This window comes from Dromiciops gliroides, chromosome 2, assembly GCF_019393635.1.
Source record: "Dromiciops gliroides isolate mDroGli1 chromosome 2, mDroGli1.pri, whole genome shotgun sequence".
NCBI classification, from domain to species: Eukaryota; Metazoa; Chordata; class Mammalia; order Microbiotheria; family Microbiotheriidae; genus Dromiciops; species Dromiciops gliroides.
Window position 1 is genome coordinate 72,838,119 of NC_057862.1, and position 27,223 is coordinate 72,865,341.

Here is a 27,223-nt window from a genome sequence, read left to right on the forward strand (position 1 = left end):
CGGCAAACTCCAAGTGGGTCTGCTTTCCAAGGGTCCCCTCTCCTCGGGCCCTATTTTATCCCTGGACTCCTCTCTGCCCGCCCTGACTCCATCTAACCAGAAGAGGCCCCAGCCCTAGCCACTTCGGCCACTCCCGAAGAGAGGCCATTTTGTCCCCTGCCCCACCTACCCTCCCTCGGCCCGCGCCACATCTGCGCCTGCGCCTACACCCAGTCCTGCGCCAGCGCTTTCCAAGATGCCGAGGAAAGCTCTCGTCTTCATGCGCTATGGTCCCTACCGCTCCTTGAACCTGACTGTGGAGCACCGCACCTTCCGCCTGCAGGGCCTGCTAGGTGAGCGCTGCCTGGCGGGGGCGCGCGGGGCCGGGCCCAACCCGCGAGGGGCAGGGCGGCGCAGCCACGTGCTCCAGAGAGCTGGGGGAGGGGGGTGCGGAGAGCGGGCTGGAGGCCGGAAGGGCGAGGTGAAACCTACGACACCTACCGGATGGGCGGCCCCGGCCCAGCCTCTGTTTGCCTCAGAATGGAGGCGCAGATGAGATGACAGTTGTAAAGCGCCTAGCACAGAGCCTGACACACAGTAAGCACTGTGTAAATGCTCGGCTCCTTCCTCCCTTCTTCCTTCCTTCCTTCCTCCCTTCCTCCTTCCCCTCTCTTCCTTCTTTCCTTTCTTTCTAACTTCTTCCTTCGCTCCCTCCCTTCCTTCCTTACTCCCTTCTTCCCTTCTTCTTTCCCCTTCTCTTCCTTTCCTTCTATTCTTTCTTCCTTTTCTTCCTAACTTCTTCCCTCCCTCTTGCCTTCCTTCCTCCCTTCATTCTCCTTCCCTTCTTTCCTTCCTTCTTTCCTCTTCCTTTTCTTCTTCTCCCTTCCTTTCCTTCTTCTCTTCCTCCCTTCCTTCTTCCCCCTTACTTTCCTTCTTTTCTTTCTTCCCTTCCTAATTTCTTCCTTCCCTCGCTCCCTCCCTCCCTTCCTTCTTTCTCCAAAGGGCAGAATAAAAAGAAATGGGTTAAATTTGCAAAGACAATTAGTGATGTGAGGGAAAACTTTCCAACAGTTATAGCTGTCCCAGAATGTAAAGGTCTTGCCTTGAGAATTATGGGTTCACACTCCATGGTGGGTTCACACTTCAAGCAGAGGCTAGATGGCAACTCTGGTATGTCATAGGCGTGATATAGGTTGGACTAACTATCCACAGAGATCTCTTCCAACTCTACAGTTCTATGATTAATACAATTGTTTTCTATGTCTTTCCAAAAGTCCTTCCTGAAGGACTCAAATCAGTAGAGCCTCCTAGGACCTCTTCTTTATCAAAAGCGGTTCTTCCATTCAATTAGACAATAAAAATTTAGTAAATACCTACTCTGTGCCAGGCACTATGCTACTTGTGGTTCAGATCAGAGTTGGCTTAATGAGGAACCCAATCTTTACTTCTGGTGACCACACCAGTACCCTTTCTGTTAGGTCTTGTGCAGATAAAATAATTAGGGACAAAGATACAGTGAAAATATCTGCCTCAGGACAAATCTCTGCTGCCCTTGTCTTATGAGGTTGAGCTATTTAAGCCTCAGAGTTTTCCAAGGTGAAAAGAGAATTCTTTTATTCCTGAAAGGACTTTCTCTTACCATTTCTATTTCTCTGTCTTTTGCCCCTTCTGATTTTCAGCTTTGTAGAAGTCCAAGAGGTACCTTCTTATAATAACATCAGGGGTAAATGAATTTTCAGAACTTTGTATGTATACAATTTGGATCTAAAAACAAGGTATTTCTATAAAAATCCTAACCTTACTCATCTGCTGTAAAGAATTAATTGTTATTTGAGTTTTTTTGCGCACTGGCCTGGGGCTCCACTAGCAGGATGCTCCACCCACTGGTTGTAGCCTACTATTTTCTGTCATTTCATATTGACCTCAGAGGTATGCCTGACCTTTCCTGAACTTATCTTTGCTTTAATCAATTTGAAAATTCATCTTTCATTATTACATGTAAATAAAATAGTTCAACAGAAATTATCCCAATCATGACTCTATACTCATTTAATTCAATAAACATTTATTAAATGTCTACTATATGAAAACATTATGGTAGGAAATGGGATACTAAGATGAAACAAAAAGCTGCCCCTTCCCTCAAGGAGTTTATAATCTTAGAGTAAGAATCAATCAATACACAAATATCTCTTAAATATGATGTGCCAAAATATCAAAAAGAACTGTTATCATAATTCAATCCCGCAGATATTAAGCACCAACTGCATGAAAGACACTGTGCTAGGTGTTTTGCCAAAGACAGAAACAAGGGCGGCTAGGTGGCGCAGTGGATAAAGTACCTGCCCTGGATTCAGGAGGACCTAAGTTCAAATTCAGCCTCAGAAACTTGACAATTACTAACTGTGTGACCCTGGACAAGTCACTTAACCCTCATTGCCCCACCCTCCCAAAAAAAGACAGAAACAAAACAATTCCCATCCCTAAGAATCTTAGATTCTTTTGAAAGATAACTATATAGTGAATTTGCAACTCAGAAAGATGTAAGAAATTTTAAGAGAGGGACTTACAGCTCTCCAAAGAAAGATTCCTGGAGGTAGTATAAGCTGAGCTGAGAAGAGGGAGATTTTACCAAGTGGAGATGGAGGTAGGTAGGCTATTCAAGGAACAGAAATCAGTATGTGCAAAGGCAGGTAGATCAGAAAATACTGGGTGACCAGTATGGCATAACTAGAATGCAGAGTGTATAAAGAATAGCGATATGTGATATGTCTGGATAAGTAGATTGGAGGGCAGCTAGATGGTGCAATGGATAAAGCACCAGTCCTGGATTCAAGAGGACCTAAGTTCAAATCCAGCTTCCAAAACTTGACACTTACTAGCTGTGTGACCCTAGGCAAGTCACTTAACCCTCATTGCCCTGCAAAAAAAAAAAAAAATTTAAAAAAGATTGGAATCAGATTTTGAAAGACCTTTAATGCCAGCTAAGGAACTTATATTGTGTGCATTAAGGAATGAGGATACAATGGAGTTTTTGTGTTGTTGTTTGTTTTTTTTTTTTTTTAACAGAGGGATGACCAATAAGACTCTGAATTAGGAATATTACTATGGCAGTTAAGTGTGAAGGATAGATTGGAGAGAAAGGAGATGAGGCAGAAAGGTACAGTGGGGAGCTATTGTGATAATCTAGGCAAGAGGCCCTGAGCTTGGGTGGTATTAGTAGAAGTGTGAAGAAGGTACATGAGAAAGATTATTGTGATGGTACATACAGAACCCAGGAACTGATTAGATATGGCAAATAAGAGGAAACAGACAAAAGTTACTCTTAAGGATTTTTAGCTTATGTACATCAGAGAATGGCAGTGCCATTATTAGAAGTAAGGAAGTTAGGGGTAAGATGATAAATTTAGGATACCAAAGTAGCAATGTCCAAGAGGCAGTTTAAATGCAGAACTAGTGAATTCTGGCCAAGATGGTTGCCTGAACAGAGGCAGGCTGAGCATTTCCCCTATACCTACTCCACCAAAACCTGAAATTTTTAAAAAATTTGAAAACCAGACCAAATAATGAGTAAAAAAATCCAATCAAGAAACTAAAAATCCAATCAAGAAACTAAAATAAGTGATGTCTTTCTACCCCAGAACTGTACAAAAAGGTAGTCAGTAGCCCATGGATGACTGGAAAGGGGACCTCCAAAAAAACCAGCATCCAAACAAGCAAACATGGTGTAGCCTCCACCAGAGGTGGGCCAGGAACAAAGATAGCCTGTAGGGCTCTGTGTCCAGAAACAGCAGAAGTGGAGGGCTTCCAAAATCCCTTTTGAAGAGGGATAGGGTGAAAGAAGATGAATAATAGAATAAATATCATGGGGAAGGGAATAGCATGGAAGGGAAACTTATTTCCATTTCCTTCCCCCATTCACTTTACAGATGAGGAAACTGAGGAAAATTGAGTTCAAATTTGGCCTCAGATACTAGCCAGGCAAATCACTTATCCTTTTTTGCCTCCATTTCTTAATCTGTAAGATGAGCCAGAGAAGGAAATAGCAAACCACTCCAGTATCTTTGCCAAGAAAACCCCAAATGGGGTCAGGAAAAGTTGGACAACACTAAAACAACTGAACCAACAACAATAAACCAAAGAAACTACCACCAGTATTTTTAAATAGCAAAGTTGCAGGATATAAAATAAAATCACATAAATCATCAACCTTTGTACATATTACCAACAAAGCCCAGCAGCAAGAGATGGAAGGAGAAATTCCATTTAAAATAACTATAGACAATATAAAATACTTGGGAGTTTATCTACCAAGATAAACCCAGGAACTACATGAAAACAATTAAAAGACACTTCACATAAATAAAGTCAGATCTAAACAATTGGAATAATATCAGTTGTGCATGGGTAGGCTGAGCCAATATAATAAAAATGACAATTCTGCCTAAACTAATTTACTTATTCAGTGCCATACCAATCAAACTACCAAAAGATATTTTATAGAGCTAGAAAAAATAACAACAAAATTTATCTCAAAGAACAGGTCAAGAATTTTAAGGGAATTAATGAAAAATGCAAAGGAAGGGGGCTTAGCTGTACCAGATTTCAAACTATATTATAAGGTGGCAACCATCAAAACTATATCTGGTATTGGCTAAGAAATAGTGGTAGATCAGTGGAATAGATTAGGTACACAAGACACAGTAGCAAATGACCATAAAATCTAGTATTTTATAAACTCAAAGACCCCAACTTCTGAGAATGTGGAAAGATTGGGATACTAATTGGTAGAGTTGTGAACTGATCCAACTATTCTGGAGAACAATTTGGGACTATGCCAAAAGAACAATCAAATTGTATATACCCTTTGACCTAGCAATACCACTGCTAGGTCTGTATCCCAAAGAGATCATAAAAAAAAATAGAAAAGAAGCTAAATGCAGAAAAATATTTATAACAACTCTTTTTGTGGTGGCAAAAATTGGAAATTGAGGAGATGCCCATTAATTGGGGAATGGCTGAATAAGTTGCGTATGAATGTAATGGAATACTATTGTGCTATAAGAAATGATAAATGGGCAGATTTCAGAAAAACCTGAAAAGACTTACATGAACTGATGCAAAATGAAGTGAGCAGAACCAGGAGAACATTGTACACAGTAACAGCAACATTGTGCAGTGATCAACTATGACTGACTTAGCTCCTCTCAGCAATACAATGATCCAAAACAATTCCAAAAGATTCATGATGGAAAATTCTATCCATATCCAGAGAAAGAACTGATAGTCTTAATGCAGATTGAAACATACAATTTTCACTTTTGGGGGTGTTTTCTCCTTTTGCAAACTATAATTTCTTTTTGCAAACTATTCTTTCACAACATGACTGATATGGAAATATGTTTTACAAGATTTTTTGTGTGGAGTTTTTTTCCTTTTGGTCTGTTTCTTTCACAATATGACTAATATGGAAACGTGTTTTACATGATTACAAACATAAGAGTGAAGAGAAACTTGGAAAGATAAATTTAAGCAATTGTAAGGGACTGGTTATGCTAACATTCTAATACAGGGGAAAAAACAAGTGTTCTTTCAGATATTTAGTGTCTTGAAAGAGTATTGAGGGAATGAAATAAGAAAAACAGAGGACCTGTGGATGCATTGGTTCTATTCTAAGGATTTGAAGAAGGGAAGATAAAAAGAATACATTACTGTAGAAAGAAGAAAGGAGGTGAAACATGCTATTCTTATAATTGGGGGCCATGAAAAGAAAAGTATACAAACATGGAGGAGGTGGGAGAGTGAACATCAGTTGAACTTCACTGTTATTTGGAATGGAAAAAAGGTTAAGCACAAATATATGCACACAGTTTGGTGTAGGAATATATCAAACTCAAGAGGGAAACAAGAATAATGGGGGCAAGGGTAGGGATGGAGGTTGGGAAAGTTGCGGAAAGATAATCCCAGGGAGGGAAGTGTTGAATGCATAACAAAGTTCCTGGGGCAGCTAGGTGGCACAGTGGATAAAGCACTGGCCCTGGATTCAGGAGGACCTGAGTTCAAATCCAGCTTCAGACACTTGACACTAGCGCTGTGTACCTGGGGCAAGTCACTTAACCCTCATTGCCCACAAAAAAAACCAAAACCAAAACAAAACAAAAGTTCCTGATCTTGAAGAGGCATTTAAAAGAAAAGAAGTTAAATTAAAAGAATTAAAGGGGTACCCATAATGCAAACCAATTATGGTAATGAATGTAAATAGAATATTGTTGTACCATTAGCTAAATCAAAAGACAATTTCAGAGAATCCTAGATGGTATGAAACTGATCTAGAGTAAAGCAAGCAGAACCAGGAGACAATTTTCACAAAACCACATTGTTAAGAAAAAACACTTTGGAAAACCAAAGAACTTTCATCAATGCAGTAACCAACCATGTAGACCTCTCCCACTATAGGCTTATGTAGCATAACTTTAAATGGGCCCCCGCTGTGACTCAGTGACTCTGTGACAGTGACACTATTACTTCTCTTATTCTCCATTGCATACATATATATAATCTCTCTTGACAAGCACACTCAATTCCACATTTTCTCCCTCCGTACCACCTGTGTTAATGATTCTCAAATATCTCTCTCCTAAGCTTCAGACTTAAATATCTAGATGCATAGAGAATGTGCATACCAGCTTGCCCAATCAACACCTTAAACTCAAGTCAACTCAACTGATCAATAACTTAAACTCAATTCAGTCCAAAATTGAGCTCATTATCTCACCCTCTAAAACTTTCCGTCCATCCCACTTCATTATTTTTTTTTGTCTCTGATACCAGCATTCACCCTGTGTTACAAGTTCACAATTTGGGGATCTTTTTTTTATTCTTCCTTATCTCTGGCTTCTCATAGGCAATCAACCAGTTAGCAAGTCTTGCTGCCACTGTTTATGCAACCTTTATCAGGTCCCATCTCTCTGTTCCCATTTCCATCATCTTGTTACAGGTCCTTATTACCAAATTACCACCTGCCTGAATGTTGCAAATCAATATCTTAACAGGTCTTCCTCCTTCCACTCTTTTTTTCCTCCAGTCCATCTTTCATATAGATGCCAGAATAACTGAGTTGTCAGAGATGACCTATGAGGGAGAGAACAACATAATATCTAATAGGAGAGGGATTTGAGGTTGGATTAGAGAGCAATGCTGAAATAACTGACCATTGGCCAAGATTGAACATTGAATGGAGTGAAGATAGAAAGTGGATGATGTACTCATCAAGAGACCAGACATCACGATGATCAAGGAATGATCAAGAGAGAGAGAGAGTAGGACAGGAGATTGTGATGAAATATGAAATGGATATTTAACAAGAAATATTTGCTATTTTCCCTGCCTGCAGCTTTTCTTTGCCTAGTTCACTTATCTCCATCAGCTAATCCACTAATAGCTGCCAGTAGGAACTGACCCTTGAAAACAAAATCCACTCTCATTCAGCTGACAGATAAAGCAAATCACTCACGGATCCCTTGGAGCACATCAGCGATGGCCATTAATGACAGTGGTGGTTACATCTCCCTCCCATAGGGGAAGAAGAGAAATCTCCCTGTGTCTACCTCTTAACAATGACATGTAAATTACTGGCAGAGGGTGTGGAATAACTTTTGCAAGGTGTTCCAAAGAATTTTTCTATTTTTGTTCAGTTAACACAAATCCTACTTAAAGAATGAGGTGTCAGGTCTCAAAGAGGCCTTCCTTCTGTGGGGGGCTTAATAGCTTTAGGTTGATTTATCCAGAAGTTTAGCCAGAGCTTTTACAAATATGCCATTTCAGGGAAGAAATTTATCTGGCCTTTCTTTTCATACCCAACCAGTGGCAACTTTAAGAGCTTGAAAGACTGTTCCTCAGTGGATAATCAAGACATTTAAAGAACAATGCACTCTCATTAATGTTTAATAAATAGCTTGTTACCTCAAGTTCCCATTACTTTGCTTCTACCTTTATGCCCATTCATTCCCAAGCAAATATAAAGATGATAGACCTTTGTTGTTGTTCAGTCAGGTCTGGCTCTTCCTGACCCCATTTGGGGTTTTTCTTGGCAAAGATACCGTAGTGGTTTGCCCTTTCCTTATCCAGCTCATTTTACAGATGAGGAAACTGAGGCAAACAGGGTTAAGTGACTTGCCCAGGATCACACAACTAGTAAATGTTTTAGGACAGATTTGAAGTCAGTAAAGAGAGTTCCTGACCTCCAGGCTTGGTGCTCTTTACACTGTGTGCCACTTAGCTGCACCACGGTAGACCTATGAAGGTTAAAACTACGTTCTTTTAAAAAATAATAAATGAATGAATGAATAAATAAGTAAACTGTGTTCTCTTCTAGGGTTTTTTTGGAGTTTTTTTTTAGTAGGTGATCAGCTTTTATTGAATGTCCACCAGCCAGCAGATTTATAGAATCAGAGATTTTTCTTATCCTCTTTCCCCCTTGAAGATATCTTGTATTTCCTTGTGCAAATATTCTATCTACTTAGTTATGTACATGTTATTGCCCTAGCAGAATGTAAATGCCCTGTGGATAAGGACCTTAGAGATTATTTAGTCTGGAGATTCTTAATATGGGGTCTGTGATTTCAGTGTGGATCCATGAACTTGAGTGTAGGAAAGATCACACCTTTATTTTGTCATAATTGTTGTAATCCTATGTATTTTATTTTAAGCATTTAAAACATTATTCTGAGATAGGGTCCAAGGGGTTTCCCCAGACTGCTGGGGGGAGGGGGTCCATGCACACAAAAGGTTAAGATGCCCCGATCTGTTCTAATCCTTTCATTTTACAGATGGGGAAATCGAGTTCCAGAGAAATTCAATGTATAATTTATATATCATTTTATGTATTTATGTAGTAATAGTAAAATAACAGAGCTAAAATTTGAACTTAATCTATCACGTGCCCTTTCTACTACACTATACTTGTCTTTCAGCATCTCCTTCTCCCCCACCCCAAAAAAACCCTAAATACTTGGGGATCGTATGGTTCACTGTCACAAAAAAGGGTATTTGGAATTGTTCGGGGGTTTTTATTATGTTTTGAGATTCTCTGATATGTGATTTTATGGAAGATAGGTTAAGGAATAGAGAAGATACTTATAAACATTTTTCCATACTGTGCTCTAATTTAATTAGAAACAATTCAAAACCCTCCAGGCTTGGTTTTGATTATTCTATAGATTAAATAATATTTGCCATGTACAGAATGCTCTCTTGCTCTAACATGAAAAGCCTGTCATGATGCAGATGTGATCATTATCTCCCCCCACCCCCAAAAGGTTAATCAGAGGGTGGTCTACTCTATTTTTTAATTCCTTCAGACCCTCATTACTGAACATCAAATGAGAGTGCATTTCTAAGGGAATGACTCCAGTCACTGTAGGCAGTCATAAGGGGTCATGGAGACAAAAGTGTAGACCACCCACTTGCTACTTCCAAATATAATTGTACCTCTTCTCACCCTGTTGCTGTTGGCACTGTTGGAAGTGAAGGTATATAAGCCCACGTGAACCTGTGCCTACAAAAATCAGCAACTATAGCGGGCCTTGTTTGTGTTTAGGGCAGTTTAAAAAATAGCAATTGCTTCAATTCAACAAAGATTTCTTAAGCAATTACTACGTGCAAAGTACTGTGCTGGATACTTGGGGTACAAAGATGGGCCTGACAGAGAAAGTAGCTTACAGTGTAGGAGGGGAGAAAGGAGGGAAAGTGCCATTTACAAAAATAACTCTGATGCCAGGGGAGAGTGATAAGCACACACCAAAAAAGTTCCAGTCAATGTGCTCTGACCAGTTTGAGTCACAGATAATAAGATGATTGATGATCAGCTGGTGAGAGATCAAGAAGGGCTTCATGGAGGAGGTGACATTTGAATTGAAACTTAAAGAAAAGGAGGGACTTCCACAGATGGAGATCAGAGTGGTGGAGAGAGCATCCCTTCTAGCATGGGAATTGGCATGAACAAAGTCATGGAAATTGGAGAAAGGGGCAGGACAAGAATGGAAGACACAGAATAGTCCAATTTTGATGAAATGTAGACTTAATAATAGTAACTAGCATCTGTTATATATATATACATATTTCAGGTTTGTAAAGCACTTTACAAACAATAAATTAGTTTATCTTCACAACAACCCTGAGAGTTAGGTGTCTCCATTTTACAGATAAGGAAACTTGGGCAAAAAGGGTTAAGTGACTGTCCAGGGTCACACAGCTACTAAGTGTCTGAGACTGGATTTAAACTCAAGTCTTCCTGACTCCAGGTTCATTGCTCTATCCATTTCACCCCCAGCTGCTTAAGTTACTTCATGAAAAGAAGTAATATGAGATAAAGCTAGAAAAGGCAGGTAGATATCAAGTTATAATGGTTCTTGAATGCCAGGATCATAAAGTTCTCACTTTATTCTGTAGCTATTACAGAATATTAAGGGAAGCCACCAAGTGTTTTCAAATAGAAGAGTGATATAATTAGAATAGTACATTTGGAAAATTATTTGAACCGTGGCATGAAGAGCAGTTTCAAGAGAAGAGAGACTAGAGGCAGAAAAAAAAAAACCAAAGATTTTAGGAGAAAAGAGATGCAGATCTGAACTAGGATAGTTTTCATAAAAATGGGGAGGACAAACATGAGGGTTATTATGGAAGCATAATGAGTAGGACTTGGCACTTATTGATTATATATGTTGTGGATGGAGGGAGAATTGAGGGAAAGGAAAGAGACAGAGTAGGCACTGAGTGGGTCAGCCTTGGTTTCCTCCTTTGTAAAATGGGAATACCGGGGCAGCTTGGTGGCGCAGTGGATAAAGCACTGGCCTTGGATTCAGGAGGACCTGAGTTCAAATCTAGCCTCAGACACTTGACACTAGCTATGTGACCCTGGGCAAGTCACTTAACCCTCATTGCCCCACCAAAAAAAAAAATGGGAATACCATTTTAGCACCTACCTCCCAAGGTTGTTGTAAGGATAAAATGAGATATTTCCAAAGCATTTTGCACTATATCAATACTAGTCATCGTTAATAGCAGCAGCAGTACCACAGGTGGTGGTGGTGGTAGTGGTAATAGTAGTATACCCCACTTCACAGACTGGCTTTGAGATTTCAAACTGAGGTGAATGGGAGAATGGTGATGTCACCAACATAAGTTAGGAGGAAGGTTCTCAGTGGAAGAAATCCAGAGATATTAAGCTTGCGGTACCAATGAAAAGTCCAAGAAGAGCCGTCTAACAGCCAGTTGGAAAATGGGAACAATAGGTTATGGTTTGAGGTATTATAACAACTAGAATGTAGCTAACATTTATATAGCACTTTTAGGCTTGCAAAATTCATTACATTTATTCTCATTTGATCCATACAATAACCCTCTGAGATAGGTGCTTTATGATCCCTGTTTTATACATGAGGAAACTGGGGCTGAGAAATGACTTGCCCAGGGTCACACAGTTAGTATCTGAGGCAAAAGTCCTACCAGCCAGCTGCCCCTGTTGAGATGTTGTCGTCACTTCCAAAGAAATGATCATTGAGGTTATGGGAGTGGATGAGATCACTGAAGAAGAGAGAGTGTAGAGAGAAGAGGATAGAGGACAGAGCCTAGAGGGGGATACTTGCATTAAGGGTGTAGGTGGGGGATAAAGATGACAAAAGGAGACATCCAGGAGTTAGGAGGAGAACCACAAAAGGGAAGTGTCAAGGAAGGGGGTGGTCAACAGTGTCAGTGCTTCAAAGAGATCAGGTGGGGGAAGATAGAAAAAAACCCCACCATCGTACTTAGTGACCTTGGAGATATTTCTATATCACGGTGGAGACAAAAGCCAAATGGGAAAAGGCTTGAGGAGTGAGTGGGCTGAATTGGGATGAATTGGAGGCAGTGTCACTGCTCAGATTGAATTATTATCTTTACCAACCAAAGTCGGATGGCCTCGCCTTACAGTTTTCCTGGGCAGTTAAGAGCTGGAAGAGACTTTGTAGGCCAGGGTTTCTTAACCTTTTTTTGGGGTCATGGACGCCTTGGCAATCTTGTGAAGCCTATGGACCCTTTCTCAGAATATTTTTAAGTGCATAAGATAAAATACACAGGATTATTAAGGAAGCCAATTGGCTAGGTGGCGCAGTGGATAGAGCACCAGCCTTGGAGTCAGGAGGACCTGAGTTCAAATCCGACCTCAGACACTTGACACTTACTAGCTGTGTGAGCCTGGGCAAGTCACTTAACCCCAATTGCCTCACCAAAAAAATAAATAAATAAAGGAAGCCAATTATATTGAAATACAAATGTCAAAATATTTTTTAAATAAAAAATTCATGCCCAAAGGGCTGTGGGACTATGCATACTATGGTAAAATATGAAAGTTTTTAACAGTCGGTTAGGATAACTGAAAGACGCCAGTTTTTCAAGGACCACCCTTTTGGGGAGGAGATGAACAGTCCGCCTGCTGCGCATGTCAGACTGCCTGCCGGGCTCTTGACTTCCGGGGTGGAGAGAACGGGAGTAGGCCTTTTTGCCTGCTTGGCGGGACTCCTGACGGCGCGGCACAGACGGTCTCTCTCTCTCTCTCCAAAGGTGGCCTTTTTCGGTTTGGTGAGTTTTTATAAGGAATATAGACTAAGCCTAGACTTAAGACGATTTTATTGTATTTCTATTTTCCTATCCTTCTAATCAACATCACCTTGTGACTATCATACAATAAAGGCTTTATCTAGAAAACCAGAAGCTTCTTCCATTTACTAGTCTGGGAGATAAATTAGGGAAAAGTTAAGTAGGGGAGATTTATGATCTAATATCCAATTTTAAATCTCACAATACCCTTTTACCCAGTAGTATCACTACTAGGTTTGTATCCCCAAAAGATCATAGAAAAGGGAAAAGGACCCATATGTACAAAAATATTTATAGCAGCTCTCTTTGTGGTGGCAAAGAATTGGAAATCAAGGGAATGCCCATCAATTGGGGAATGGCTAAACAAATTGTGGAATACTATTGTGCTGTAAGAAATGATGAGCAGGCAGATTTCAGAAAAACCTGGAAAGACTTAAGTGGATTGATGCTGAGTGAAGTGAGCAGAACCAGAACATTGTACACAGTAACAGCAACATTGTGTGATGATCAACTGTGATAGACTTGGCTCTTCTCAGCAGTGAAATGCTACAAGACAATTCCAAAGAACTCATAATGGAAAATGTTCTCCACATCCAGAAAAAAAGAACTGTGGATTCCAAATGCAGATTGAACCATACTGTTTCTACTTTGGGGTTGTGCTTTTTTTACTTCTTTGAGGTTTTTCCCTTGTGTTCTGATTCTTCTTTCACAACATGACTAGTGCAGAAATATGTTTAATGTGATTGTACATATATAACCTATATCAGATTGCTTTCTGTCTTGGGAAGGGGGAGGGAGGGGAGAGAGGGAGAAAAATTTGGAACTAAAAGTCTTATGAAAACAAATGTCAACATTATCTTTGCATGTAACTGGAAATAATAAAATAAAATACTTTTATGATTTTTTTTAAAAAATCAAATAAATAATTTCACAGACACCTGGTTAAGAACCCCTGATTTTTCCAACCCCTTCATCATTTTGCATGTGAGGAAACTAAGTGACTCACATTGCATACAAGTGGCCAAGTTGGAAGCAGAGCCCAGTTCTTCTAACTTTTACTCCAAGTCTCATTCTACTATGCCAATGGATTTTTTTAATGAACATACACATAGTCCATCACAGACCTGTACCAGAAATTTTTCCACCCTACTAGGACTTGCCAAGAACCTGGAGTCTGCTGACATAGCCTTCACAAACACAGGGCCACCCCCACCCCCCACTTTGGGAGGGAGTATTGAACTGGACGGTTCAATGAAAATAAACACATTTGGGAACATATCACAAATATGCCAAAGAAAAAGGTCTTGCGGTTCTTTCAACAATATTTTTTTTTTTTAAAGTGAGGCAATTGGGGTCAAGTGACTTGCCCAGGGTCACAAGCTAGTAAGTGTTAAGTGTCTGAGACCGGATTTGAACTCAGATACTCCTGACTCCAGGGCCTGTGCTCTCACCCTGCACCACCTAGCTGCCCCTCAACATATTTTAAACAGTTTTTTTTTCCATCCCTTTTGGTTTTTCATTGCAACATTTCTCCCTGTATCCTCCTCACGCTTCCCTCCCAAAGTGACATTCCCTATGATAAAGATTGCTTTTTAAATTTTTCTTTAAAAGAAGGGAGAGGGGCAGCTAGGTGGTGCAGTGGATAGAGCACCAGCCCTGGAGTCAGGAGTACCTGAGTTCAAATCTGGCTTCAGACACTTAACACTTACTAGCTGTGTAACCCTGGGCAAGTCACTTAACCCCAATTGCCTCACTAAAAAAAAAAAAAAAAGGGAGAGATTTGAGAATCATCAGCACAGAGATGGTCATTAAATCCGGAGCATCAAGTGAAGTAGTATGGAGAGAGAAGAGAAGAGAGAGAGCCCAGGGCAGCACCCTGAAGGACCGCCTTCCATTAGAAGGCAAGATTTAGGTGAGGATCCGGTAAAGAAGACTGAGAATGAGGGGTCACATAGGTAGGAGGACAGCCAGGAGAGATGGGTGTGCCTAAACCCTAAGCAGAGAAGGCTTTGGAAAACTCGGTCCAGTCAGGTGAGAAATAAGGAGGAGAATCACAAAACTAGGAAGCTTCAGAGGCAGAAATCACTGTGTTCTGACTCCAAGTCCCACTGAAAAGTCCAAACCCTCAGAAGCCTCTCTAAGCATTGTGAAACTTGTCAATCCATTATTAACCTCTGCCAGAAGTGTGGACTCTGGGGGCCTCGGGTTGCTGCAACTAGCAAGTGTTAACTTGTTTAACTTGAGAATTCAAGGAAAGGTGGAATTCACACCTTCTCTAGGGGTGGGGCTACAGGGTATATAAGGGAGACTCATTCTGATCGGAAATATTTCCTTCCCTTGGAACTGAGTCTCTTGATCTCAGTTACTGCAGGAAAGAATCTCCAAAGAGAGAAAGGGCGACCTATCTGAAAACGGTCCAGAAACTGCCGCGTGAAATCAATCCCCTGAGGCATCTACTCAGCCGGTCAACCTGCACTGCGGACACCGCTTTTGCCGAGCGTGTCTCTCCTGGAGCTGGAGAGAGGGAGGCACACCGTTTGCCTGTCCTGATTGCGGGAAGGTTTCCAGGTCAAAGAACCCCCAGCGCTCGACATGAGCCTGGAAAAGCTGAGTGACACGGACAAGCAGCTCTCCTCCCCGCGTCTGCAGAGTACCGAAGGAAGAGGCAGATGCCCGGTTCACAAGGAAGTCGTGGAGTTCTTTTGTGAGGAGGACCAGGCGTTACTCTGCGCGTCCTGTTGCCGAATGCCAGAGCATCGGGCTCACAAAGTCTCCCCTGTACAAGAGGCTGCTCGCGGTTACCGGGAGAAGTTCCAGGAGATTCTGAGTCACTTGAAGAAGGAGTTTGAGGAAGTCAAGAAACTTCTCTCTCGGGAGGAGGAAGAGGGGAGATCTTTCCCTGGCTCGGGTCAGATGATTACAGAGGAGTACTGCCAAATGCACCAACTCCTGGTAAAGGAAGAATTTAAGCGTCTGGACAGGTTGAAAGAAGAGCAAAGGATCAACAAGGAAAGAACACCCCGGCATATCCAAATCCTTCAGGAAACCAAGATGGAGCTGGAGGAATTAAGCTATAAACCCAACCTTGAGCTGCTGCAGGATAGCAGGGAGCTGTTGAGAAGGAGTGAGTCCTTGTTATCCCAAAGGCCCAAGGCTGCCATCCCGGAGCTGAGAGAATATGCCCTCGCTGGCATGATGGATATCCTCAACAAATTCAGAGTGGACATCCGGGTGCTTCCGGAATCAGCCAGTTCCTGCGTGACTGTTTCTAAGGATCTGAAGAGTGTGGGGGCTGCAGAAGACTGCAAGGTGGGGCCCGACCACCCGGAGGACTCTGCTTGTCATTTCGTCTTTGCTGAGCAGGCCTTCGGCTCAGGCCGGCACTACTGGGAGGTGGACGTTTCACAAATACCTAAGTGGAAACTGGGGTTCCATACCAGCGTCTTGAGGACAGAGCCGGGGAGGAGCCCCGACTCCCAGGGCTCTGTCTTCCTGCTTTGCTGTGTGAAGAAGGAGGATCATTACCATTTCCAAACCTATCCTGGATGGTTAAACCATCGAGTGAAAGGCCCGGTACCCAGGATCGGAGTGTACCTGGAATATGATGCTGGCATTATCCTCTTTTACAATGTTCTCCAACGCTCCCTCATTTATAGATTCTACTCCCTTCAGTTCAGAGCGTCTGTCAGGCCCATCTTTTCTCCTGGTCCTCCTCTTCCAGGAACAAAGGCTGGTCCCATGACGATCTGTCCAGTTGACTCTCATCTTTGTGCTTGTTGCTATTCCTCTCCCTGAGCATTCCTCCCTCCATGGAGGAATTCCCAACCCAACACCACTGCCTGGTTGTGCTCCCTCAAGGGTACCAACATCCTTCCTGCCATCCAAGCTCACAATCCAGACATCTTCCTTGACTCCTTACTCTTTCTTTTTTTAATAAACATTTTTATGGGGGCAGCTAGGTGGTGCAGTGGATAAAGCACTGGCTCTGGATTCAAGAAGACCTGAGTTCAAATCCAGCCTCGGACACTTGACACTTACTAGCTGTGGGTAAAATCACTTAACCCTCATTGCCCCATGAATGAATGAATGAATAAATAAATAAATAAGCATTTTTATTTACAGTTTTGGTTTCCAATTTTTATCCCTCTTTCCCTCCCTCCTCTCCCTCCTCCCTGAGTTGGCAAAAAATAAGATATGGATTATATATGTATTGTAAAAATATTTTACTGGTTTGGGGGCTAATTTGGCGGGCCTAATCTTACTGGAGGACTAATCTGTAGACTTTTGACTAATCTGGGAACTTTTGACTGCTTTGCTATCTGACTGCTATTAATTTAATATGGGCTGTTTATAAAGTTCCACCACACTTGCTCCTCCCAAATTGATAAGCAAAAGATTAAGAAGCCTCTTCCATTTTAACAGCAGAGGGTTTATTTATGAGATACAATTTAAAATTAAGAATACAAGGGGGCAGCTAGGTGGCACAGTGGATAGAGAGTGGATAGAGAGTGGTCCTGGATTCAGGAGAACCTGAGTTCAAATCCAGCCTCAGACACTTAACACTTACTAGCTGTGTGACCCTGGGAAAGTCACTTAACCCCAAATGCCTCACCAAAAAAAAAAAAGAATACAGGGAAATATGTTTCCATCTGTTTTCAGATACTATCAGTTCTTTCTCTGCAGATGGGCTGCAATCTCCATAAGTCCTTCAGGGTTATATTGAATCATTGCCTTGCTGAAAATAACCACATGGAAACACATTTAAAAAATTTTTTTTCTTTTCCTCTTTGACAATTCCTTAATCTTAAGTTTCGGGGTTTTTTTGACTGTTTTCTCTCACAACTAGCTAATATGGGGATTTTCCCAGGACTACTCATGTATCTTATTTTGAATTGCTTGAGTTCTTGTGGGTGGGGGGTGAGAATGGAGGGGGGAAGAGAAGTTGGAACACAAAGTTTTAAAAAAATTGATGTTAAAATTTTGTTTTTACATATATTTTGGAAAATAAAATTCTATTAAAAAAAAAAGAATACAGGGAAATAAAATGTACAACCTGAGTGCTTTCCAGCACATCTCTCTGCTGCCCCAGCTTGTGCTTAATCTTTGCCACGCCCTCAACTTTCTTAGTGTCTCTGTACCAACTGACTTTCTTCTAGTGTCCCCCCCTTTCCATCTAACTTCCCTCTCTGCACTGCCACTAAACCCTGAAAAGCCCCTTACTCCATAAGGCTCCTTCCTCCATGCTGACTGCCCCCTTACGTAGCCTCAGTCTCCTTAAGGTCCTTGTAGCAGCCTCCCTGTCTTCTGCAACCTCTTAATCTTCCAGCCTCTCTCTTTCACTGTCTTCTCCCCTGTATATATGTTCCTTCTCTCCCCTCAAACCTCAGGGTCCCTGCACCCCTGCACACGCCAAGCTAATCTGCTTGTACAAGAAAATTAGAAGAAAAAATGAAGGGAAAAATAGCATGCTTCAGTCTGTTCCATCAATATCAGTTCTTTCCCTGGAGGTGGATAGGATGTTTCATCAATAGTCTTTTAGGATTGTCTTGGATCATTGTATTGTTGAGAAAAGTCAAGTCATTCACAGTTCTTCATCAAACAATACTGCCATATCTGTGTACAATGTTTTCTTGGTTCTGCTCACTTCATAATACATCATTTCATACATGTCTTTCCAGGACTTTCTGAAGTCATCCTGCTTGTCATTTTTTATAGCACAATAATATTCCATCACCATCATATAGCATAGTTTGTTCAGCCATTCCCCAATTGATGGGCATTCCTTTGATTGCCAGTTCTTAGCCACCACAAAAAAGAGCGGCTAGAAATATTTTTGTACAAATAGGTCTTTTTCTCTTTGGGGGGATGTCTTTGGGAACAAACCTAGCAACAGTACTGCTGGATCAAAGGGTATGCACAGTTCTACAGTCCTTTGGGAATAGTTCCAAATTGTTCTCCAGAATGGTTGGATCTTTTCACAACTCCATCAACAGTGGACCTCCTTACTCTTTCACTGCCCCACCCCAATATCCAATCTGCTGCTGGCTTATTGATTCTACGGTCAAAACATTTCTTATCTATACCCCCTTCTCTCCCCCAACACTGCCACCACCTCGGGGCAGGCCATCATCATACCACACCTGGACTATGACAATAGCCTGCTGATTGGTCGTCCTGCCCCCAAGTCTCTCCTTACTCCATACCATCCTCCACTCAGCGGACAAATTGATCTTCTTAAAGCTCGTCAGAACACATTTACCTGAAATTCAGTAAATCCCAGTGTTTCCCCCAACCTCCAGAATGAAATACAAAATCTTCTGTTTGACCTTTAAAGTCCTTCATAATCTGGCCCCTCCCCACCTTCCCAGTGTTTGAAACAATGTATTCCCTCCCTTCTGTGCACTCTGATTCAGTGGCACTGGCCTCCTTGCTTTCATCTTATTTGTACATAGTTGTTTTCAAGTTATCTCCCTCATTAAAGTGTAAGCTCCCTGAGAGCAGAGACTGCCTTTTGCCTTTCTTTGTATCTCCATTGCTTAGTACAATACCTGGTAGGTACTTTTTTTTTTTAGTGAGGCAATTGGGGTTAAGTGACTTGCCCAGGGTCACACAGCTAGTAAGTGTTAAGTGTCTGAGGCCAGATTTGGACTCAGGTACTCCTGACTCCAGGGCCGGTGCTCTATCCACTGCACCACCTAGCTGCCCCTTAATAAAGGCTTATTGACTTGACTTGTATATTGTCTTCCTGACTACTGACTTCATCCGTTCATATGTCTTGTCTTGCTTCTCTGTATTCATCGTGTTAGTCCTTTCTTACAACACAGTAATATTCCAGTGTTATTTACCACAGTGTGTTTGACCATTCCCCCAATCCACGGGCATCTGCTTTGTTTCCCTGGGCATCTTTCATTTGTTGTCAGTCATTTTTCAGTCATGTCTGACTCCTTGTGACCCCATTTGGGGTTTTCTTGTCAAAGATACTCGAGTGGTTTGCCATTTCCTTCTCCAGCTCATTTGACAAATGAGGAAATTGAGGCAAATCAGATTTTTAAAGGCTTCTATAAATATTTTGGTGTATATAGAGTCTATGTTTTTAAAATATTTCCTCCTTGGAGTATATGCCTAGCAGTGGAATCTCAGGGTCATTGGGTATGGAGACCACTGCTTCTTTTTAAAAAAATACTTAGAGTTTTCAGAATTTGCTATTGCTGTCTATCCTTAAGGCTATACAGCTGAAAATAGCTGATGAAACTGATCACACAGCCCCTGGGTGCTCCGGGAGAGCTCTCTCACTAATTGGAATCTTTGCTGTGTCTCTTTCTGAAGTTTCTCTCTTCGAAATGAAATTAAAATTCTGCAATTAAACATTTCACAGTTGGAGTTGCTTATGCTGAACTGATCGAAAGATGAAGTGGACACATGCCAACATTTAGACAGGGCACTTGTCACAGTAATTAAATACAATTAATTGGCACATTTGTCTACTTTTCTGAAAGCAAGATCAAATGAAATATGGGGATTTTTTAAAAAACAGACAAAAACAGCTGCCTCTTTTTGACTTCTCTTTCCAGTTTAATCACTTAGAGTACCTTCTTAAGCCTTAGTGAATCATCATTATTTAGCTGAGCAAAAAGTATTTTTAAGGCACAGAACCCAATAGAGTATCATGCACCTACTGAGTATTCTGTAAATGTTATTTGAGGACTGTCATCCCATTTTACAGGTGAAAAATATGCATTAGAGACATAGAACCCCTTGAATCAGCCTGGTATAATCATGCAGTGTGATACAGTAGAGTGTGTTAGATTTGAAGTCAAAGGACCTGAGTTCAAATTCTATCTCTGCTCCTTACAACCTGTGTAATCCTGGACAAGTAATTTAATCTTTCTGGGCCTTAGTTTCCTTGATCTAATGTTAGATGAGAGAGATGGAATACATGGCCATGAAGATTCTTTCCAGCTCTAAATGTGTAATCATGCCATTTTCTTAGTTTGTTGATGGAATCAGGGCTAACTGAGTATAATTCTCCTGACTCACATTTAAGTCTATTTAATTTCAAGTAGCATCGCTGGAAGTATGGATGGCCACTTGTCAAGGACTTTGTAGAGGGGATTTCTTCATGGTTCTGGTGTGGATTAAAGTGATCTCCATGTCTCTAGCTGTGTGACCCTAGGCAAGTCACTTAACCCTCATTGCCCCACAAAAAAAAAAAAAGAATATACTGTTCCATTTGGACAAATACTTGGCATCATGAAACAAGTATTAAGCATTTAAAGGGTAACGTGGTAGAGTGGACACTGATGCAGGCTCTGATACCGGTCCCTATCACCTCAGGCTAACACCACTGCAAGAGCCCCTCACAGTCCATCCTCCACTCAGATGCCCAAGTGATCCTCCTAAAGATGGTCAGCCGTACCACCTCCAGATTCAGTAAACTCCAGTGGCCCCCATCACCTCTGTTTATCATAACCTGTCCCCCCCCCCACACACACACCCCTTTCCAGTCTTCTTACCCCTCATCCCCTCCCACATACTCTGCAATCCAGAGACACTGTTCCTTCACCTCCTGACTCCAGCCATTCTCTCTGGCTGTCCTTCATGCCTAGGATGCTCTCCTTCTTCATCTCTGCCTCTAGACTTCCCAAGATTCATTTAAGTCCCAGCTTCTCCAGGAAGCCTTTCCCAACCTCTCTTAATTCTAATGCCTTCCCTCTGCTAATTATTTGCTGTTTATTCTGTATGTAATTTGTTTGTACATTGTTGTTTGTGTGTTGTCTCCCCCATTAGAACATGAGTTCCTTGAGAGCAGAGATTGTCTTTTTTAAAACATTCATTTTTTTCTTTTCTTTTTTTTTTTTGGTGAGGCAATTGGGGTTAAGTGACTTGCCCAGGGTCACACAGCCAGTAAGTGTTAAGTGTCTAAGGCCGGATTTGAACTCAGGTCCTCCTGAATCCAGGGCTGGTGTTCTATCCACTTTGCCACCTAGCTGCCCAAAACATTCATTATTTTTTTGGTGGGTTTTTTTGGTGGTTTTTTTTTTTTTTGGTGAGGCAAGGGGGATTAAGTGACTTGCCCAAGGTCACACAGCTAGTAAGTGTCTAGTGTCTGAGGCCAGATTTGAACTCAGGTCCTCCTGAATCCAGGGCCGGTGTTCTATCCACTTAGCTGCCCAAAACATTCATTTTTTATAAAATTTTGAGTTTCAAATTTTTTCCCTCCCTTCCTTTCCTCCCCCCTCCCTAAGTTGGTAAGCAATTTAATATACGTTACATATATGCAATCTTGTAAAACATATATTTCCATATTAGTCATGTGAAAGAAGAAACAGTTTACAAAAAGAAAAAAATTATCATTTGCAAAAGGAAAAAAACACACAAAAAAGTGAAAATAGTATGCTTCGATTTGCATTCAGCCTCCATCAGTTCTTTTTCTAGATGTGGATACCATTTTTTATTATGAGTTTTGGAATTGTCTTGAATCATCATCTTGCTGAGAAGAGCTAAATCAATCATAGTTGATCATTGCACAATGTTGCTGTTAATGTGTACAATGTTCTCCTGGTTCTGCTCACTTCATTTTGAATAAGTTCATATAAGTCTTTCCAGGTTTTTCTGAAATCTACCCAGCAGGGATTGTGTTATGCCTGACTTTGTATCCCTGTTGCTTAGAACAGTGCCTGGTACATAGTAGGCATGTAATAAACCATTTTTGACTGACAGGATAGAGAGCTGACTTTGATTCCAGGAAGAACTGGGTTCAAGTCTTAACTTGGACACAAACTGGCCATGTGTGACCCCAGGCCAAGTCACAACCTCTCAGTGCTCTAGACAACTCTACGAAACTATGTTGCTGAGAAGGTGTCAGCCTTTCTACCTGTATTAGTGGAGAGAGTTTCCTCACCTGGAAGTTCACTATACTAAGAACAGGTCAGTCCCCATCCCTATCCTACTTAAATATCTACAAGGGACAGAACACTATTCTGAGAACTGGGACGATACAAAGTTTAAGTAAGAGACAGCCCCCTGCCCTAAGGAATCAAGTATCTAAATAAAGTAGAATTTGTATGCTCCTACCCAGAGATGCTAATTTTTCTTAGAAAGAAAAATAAGGTAACAGAGTCAAGGAAAATAGTTTCTAAAGTTGCATAGCCATCCTTAAGAAGCCCTTTCCATCAGTTGCCACCACCACCACTGACTTGAGAGTCTATTCAATATTTGACACTTCCAAAATTTGAGATTTAGTCATTTTTAGGGCAGCTAGGTGGCACAGAGGATAGAGTGCTGAGCCTGGAGTCACGAAGGCTCCAGACTTCAAATCTGGCCTTACCACCTGTGTGACCCTGGGCAAGTCACTTAACCTCTTTTGCCTCAGTTCTTTAGTGTGTAACATAAGTTGGAGAAGAAAATGGCAAAATCTGACATGACTCAAAGGACTGAACAACATTTTTATTTAACCAAAAAAAGAAAGCACACCATTAATTTGATGGCTATAGTAATGTATATAATCACACACACACACATATACACACATTTTGAAAAGTGGATAACATACATTTGGGTTTTTGGGGGTTTTTTTGTTTTGGGGTTTTGTGGGGCAGTGAGGGTTAAGGGACTTGCCCAGGGTCACACAGCTAGTAAGTGTCAAGTGTCTGAGGCTGGATTTGAACTCCTGAATCCAGGGCCTGTGCTTTATCCACTGCGCCAACTAGCCGCCCCTGAAAAGTAGATAAAAACGAATGTCACTTTCCCTCCCTAGACCTGTCTCTTTATCTGTAAAATAATAGGTTTAGACTAGATCATCTCTAAGGTTTCTTCCAGATTTAATATTTTAAGTTTTTCTTGAGTAATCTACCCTCTAACCTAAAAACAAGCAAATGAAGCGACAACAACAAAAACAACAAACCACATTTGAGACAATTTCACTGCCTCAGGAGTTTTATCTCAGCCAAGAAGTTCTTAAGAATAAATTTTTTAAAACTGACTCCAATTTGCCAGTGATCAGAAAAGGAAGAAGGGAGATCGAGCCAACACCCCTTCCTTTATTTCTACCTAGCTACTTCTCACCTTGTTTCTTACTACTTTCCACCTGTCACTACCCTCCATGGGACTCCTACTTTGTGAGGAAATTCAAGCAGTATGCATCGACTACCAAAGTTGCCAGGTCCTTGTCCCCTTAGACTAAAGGGAAATTCCAAATTGGGAAAATTAAAACTTAAATGCAAAACCCAAGTAAAACACTTTTTAAATAATTCACAAATCATTTTCCATTCCCTTCTTCCTTCTCACAAACAGCCCATAATCTTCCACTTTAATGTCCTCTATTGGAGAAATATTGATTCTAGTTCCTACTGACTGTTGTGTAACTCTGAATGAGTCACTGTTCTGTGACTGAAGATTTCAAATACAAATGAAAGTTGCTGATGGTGATACCAGAGGCAGCATCTTCCCCAACATGACCATTCCTGTTTCAAAGTGAAAAATGTTAGGAAAAGAGGGATAATTACAAGAAAATATATGGTATCGAAAAGTACAAAGAACTTAATTTTTCTATCCTGGCAGTTTTTCCCAGGTGAATAAAATATAAATTGATTATAAAGAGCATCTCAGCTACAAAGTCTGAAGGTGAGAGTGAAAAGGCTGGTTTGTAAGCCTAGACACAAGAAAGCCCCAGTAGGCTCTTACCTGTCAAAGTGTTCATAAAAGCTCATTTTTCAACAGTTATTATGAAGCTGCTTGGCATTAAGCTGAAGAGAACACTAATCTAACCCCAAAGCTGGGTTCAGAGCCTTTTAGGCAGGGTTTTTGTTCAGTGCTTCTTAGGATTCCATCAGGATTCAGGCTAAGTCTTTATTGATTTTGGTGCCAGGAGCTAGGTGTTCTGTATATATGTTGGGGTGGATGGTAGTGCCTACTGTGCATTCGGGACACAGCCAGATCATCACCCAAAGCAATTCCATCAGTTAAGGAATGTTCGTTATCATATTAGATATGAGCCTAGCATTAGTAAATCCAGTAGCTGAATTGAATTGAATTGAATTGAATTGAATGTTGACCTGAAACAATTTTTGTTGTTTTGGGGGGGGTTAGTTTTAGTTGTTTGTTTTTTGGTGTGTTTTCAGCACAAATATATTAGCTCATTTTCATAGCATGCCAGCGCTGGAAGGGGCCATCAAGATCATTGATACCAACTGTCTTATTTTAGAGATAAGCGACTTTGAACTTCAAAGAGGAGCTGATTTACTCAAGGTCCTATGGAGAGTGTTGAGGGAGAACTAAAAACCAGGGTCTCCCAGCCCTTCCACCGCAGCTCTTTCCACTCACCAGTCTGTCATTCCTAACAACTTGGAATGATTGCATTTCAGCTGGTGCATTTTTCCTCTTTTTCAGCTGTATTACATAAAGCTGGACACCGTGTTGTCCTACAGAAGATAGAGGATTGGAATGCCCTAGAGCTCATAGTGAATGGTGAAGTCGTTTTCAAGTGCAAAATTAGTGATTTGGACTTTGGTAAGTCCCCAGTCAAGACCCTGAGAGCCATTTTCCCTCTTGAAGGAGATCTCCTCAGTATTTATGAACATGGAAATAAGGGCAGTGTTTGCTACTTGAGCATAAGTGAAGGGTCACTCGGTGTATTTTAAAATCAATGCTGAATTCAAGTGCTTTTGTCACTTCACCAGCACTTCACAGCCAGAATGCATTACAATCATTCAGAACAGCGTGAGAGGAGCTCCACAGTATCTCAGAATAACAGCTTCTTTGTTTTACCCTCTGAGAGGGCAAGTTACTCTCCCAAGGTCACTCAGGGAATTTAGTAGTGGCAGAGCTAGGACAAGGATACTCCTGATTCCTAAACTGAGGCCCTTTCTACTATGCCTTACTAAGTGTTGAAGTGATTTCTTCCAGAATCATAGAAATTTAAGGTTGTTTTAATGCTTTCTTTTAAAAAAAAAATCCCAGTTTCTGCCTGACAACTTCAGATGATCATTATTGTATTCCTATTCCTGTCCTCTCAGACATCCACCAGTTAAAGTCATCTTCATCATCATCGTAGCTAACATTTATATAGTGCAGTGGTGTACTTGTAAATATATCTCATTTGATTCTCACAACCACCCTGGGATATAGGTTTTATTTATTCCTGAGAGACCAGGCTGCCTCTTTTGATGCCCCTTAGTACTCATAGCACTTACCTCAATATTGCTCATAGTAGAGACTCGATAAGTATTTATTTATTTGTTTGTTTGTTTGTCCAGGGCAATGAGAGTTAAGTGACTTGCCCAAGGTCATACAGCTAGTGTCATGTGTCTGAGGCTGGATTTGAACTCAGGTCCTCCTGAATCCAGGGACAGTGCTTTATCTACTGTGCCACCTAGCTTCCCCCTCAATAAGTATTTGTTAAACTGGCTCGGGCCTCCAAAGGTATAGGTCCGTTTGAAAAGCATAACAAGGTTTGTTGGGATAACTAAAGACAAGATTCTAAGGAATATTCCATTATAAGCTCTATTTAAGTGATTACTCTAGCATCAGAGATTACTTCTAAAGAAATTCTGTCCCAAGACTACATGTGGCCCAACTTACTCATTTCCCAACTGTCATGAGCTGAATTTAAAACTTTGGTAGTCGCACTTTTGGCCCTGCTAAAGTTTAGTAAGTGTTACATTCATTCTTCTAATCATTTTTAGAAATCTCTTTTAAGAGGAGTTGAACAGTTTAATAAAATAATACTGGATTGTGGAGAAAACTAACCAACTGAAATTTTTCCCCTAGGAGGTGATGGCAAATTAGATCCACTGTGTGAAAAGGCCAGTATAGCAGTGCTACATGCCTACTAATGAAATAGCCATACTTCCCCAACCGTGAGGTATCCTTGGCTTGGAGGGATTCCTAACCCCTGCAATGGCAGGAAACAGGTAATTTGATTGTGAAGATGAAAATAACTTGCTCAGCACTTGTCAAACTGCAGAATATGGCTTGTCTCTGGATGGTCCAAGGTTGTGTAGAAAAACACCAGGAACTCAGCACAACAACAAAGCGTTTCTAACCTGGCTACTGGGAAACACAGAGCATCCATCTAGCACCAACAACAATAATGACGACAATAACACTGTGTCTCTTGCAGCATCTCTCAACCCTGACCTATAGGAAAAATGACTACAATTATGGATTATAAAGTCTATCGACTATACCATTGAACTGAAGAAAAATAATTAAATACTGTCTAATAAAAGCAACACCATCACTCAATAATAATGTTTACTTGCCAGCAGCTGTGAAGAATCCAGTCTGTAGTAAGGAGGGAACTGGGCAAGTATGAAAATTAAGGATTTTTGAAGATAAAATTTAGTTCTTTGAAAGTCTGAAACCTAAAACTCAGAATTCTAAGATGCTACTTTTGCCTCTATGGATTTAATTTAGGGCTTAATTACAAAGGACCTTAAATACCAGACTAGGTAGTTTGGAATTTATTTGGTAAGTAATAAGGAGGTTTTAGCAAAAAACCTGATCAAAGCAGTTCTGTAGGAAGATTTGGTAGGATGAAGAATGTACCCCAGATTTAGTGGTAGTAGTGTACAGAGTATATTAGAGATGAGAGAAATTTTTTTTCAGGGCA

The 27,223-nt window shown here is 41.0% G+C and overlaps 1 protein-coding gene across 1 annotated transcript; it reads left to right on the top strand.

Annotated features, from left to right (window-relative positions):
- The first annotated feature begins 235 nt into the window (after nt 1-235).
- Nucleotides 236-26,444, top strand: C2H10orf53 (chromosome 2 C10orf53 homolog). The gene is made up of 3 exons (XM_043981548.1): nt 236-332; nt 25,000-25,119; nt 26,380-26,444. The coding sequence occupies exons 1-3, from the start codon at nt 236-238 to the stop codon at nt 26,442-26,444; spliced, it is 282 nt and encodes a 93-aa protein (XP_043837483.1).
- Nucleotides 26,445-27,223: the final 779 nt, after the last annotated feature.

Bases quoted from the DNA above. Each gene is read 5' to 3' on its own strand.
- C2H10orf53 (XM_043981548.1), top strand. From the start codon at position 236: ATGCCGAGGAAAGCTCTCGTCTTCATGCGCTATGGTCCCTACCGCTCC. The intron at 333-24,999 runs GTGAGCGCTGCC...CCTCTTTTTCAG, and splicing joins CCGCCTGCAGGGCCTGCTAG to CTGTATTACATAAAGCTGGA. The intron at 25,120-26,379 runs GTAAGTCCCCAG...TTTTTCCCCTAG, and splicing joins AATTAGTGATTTGGACTTTG to GAGGTGATGGCAAATTAGAT.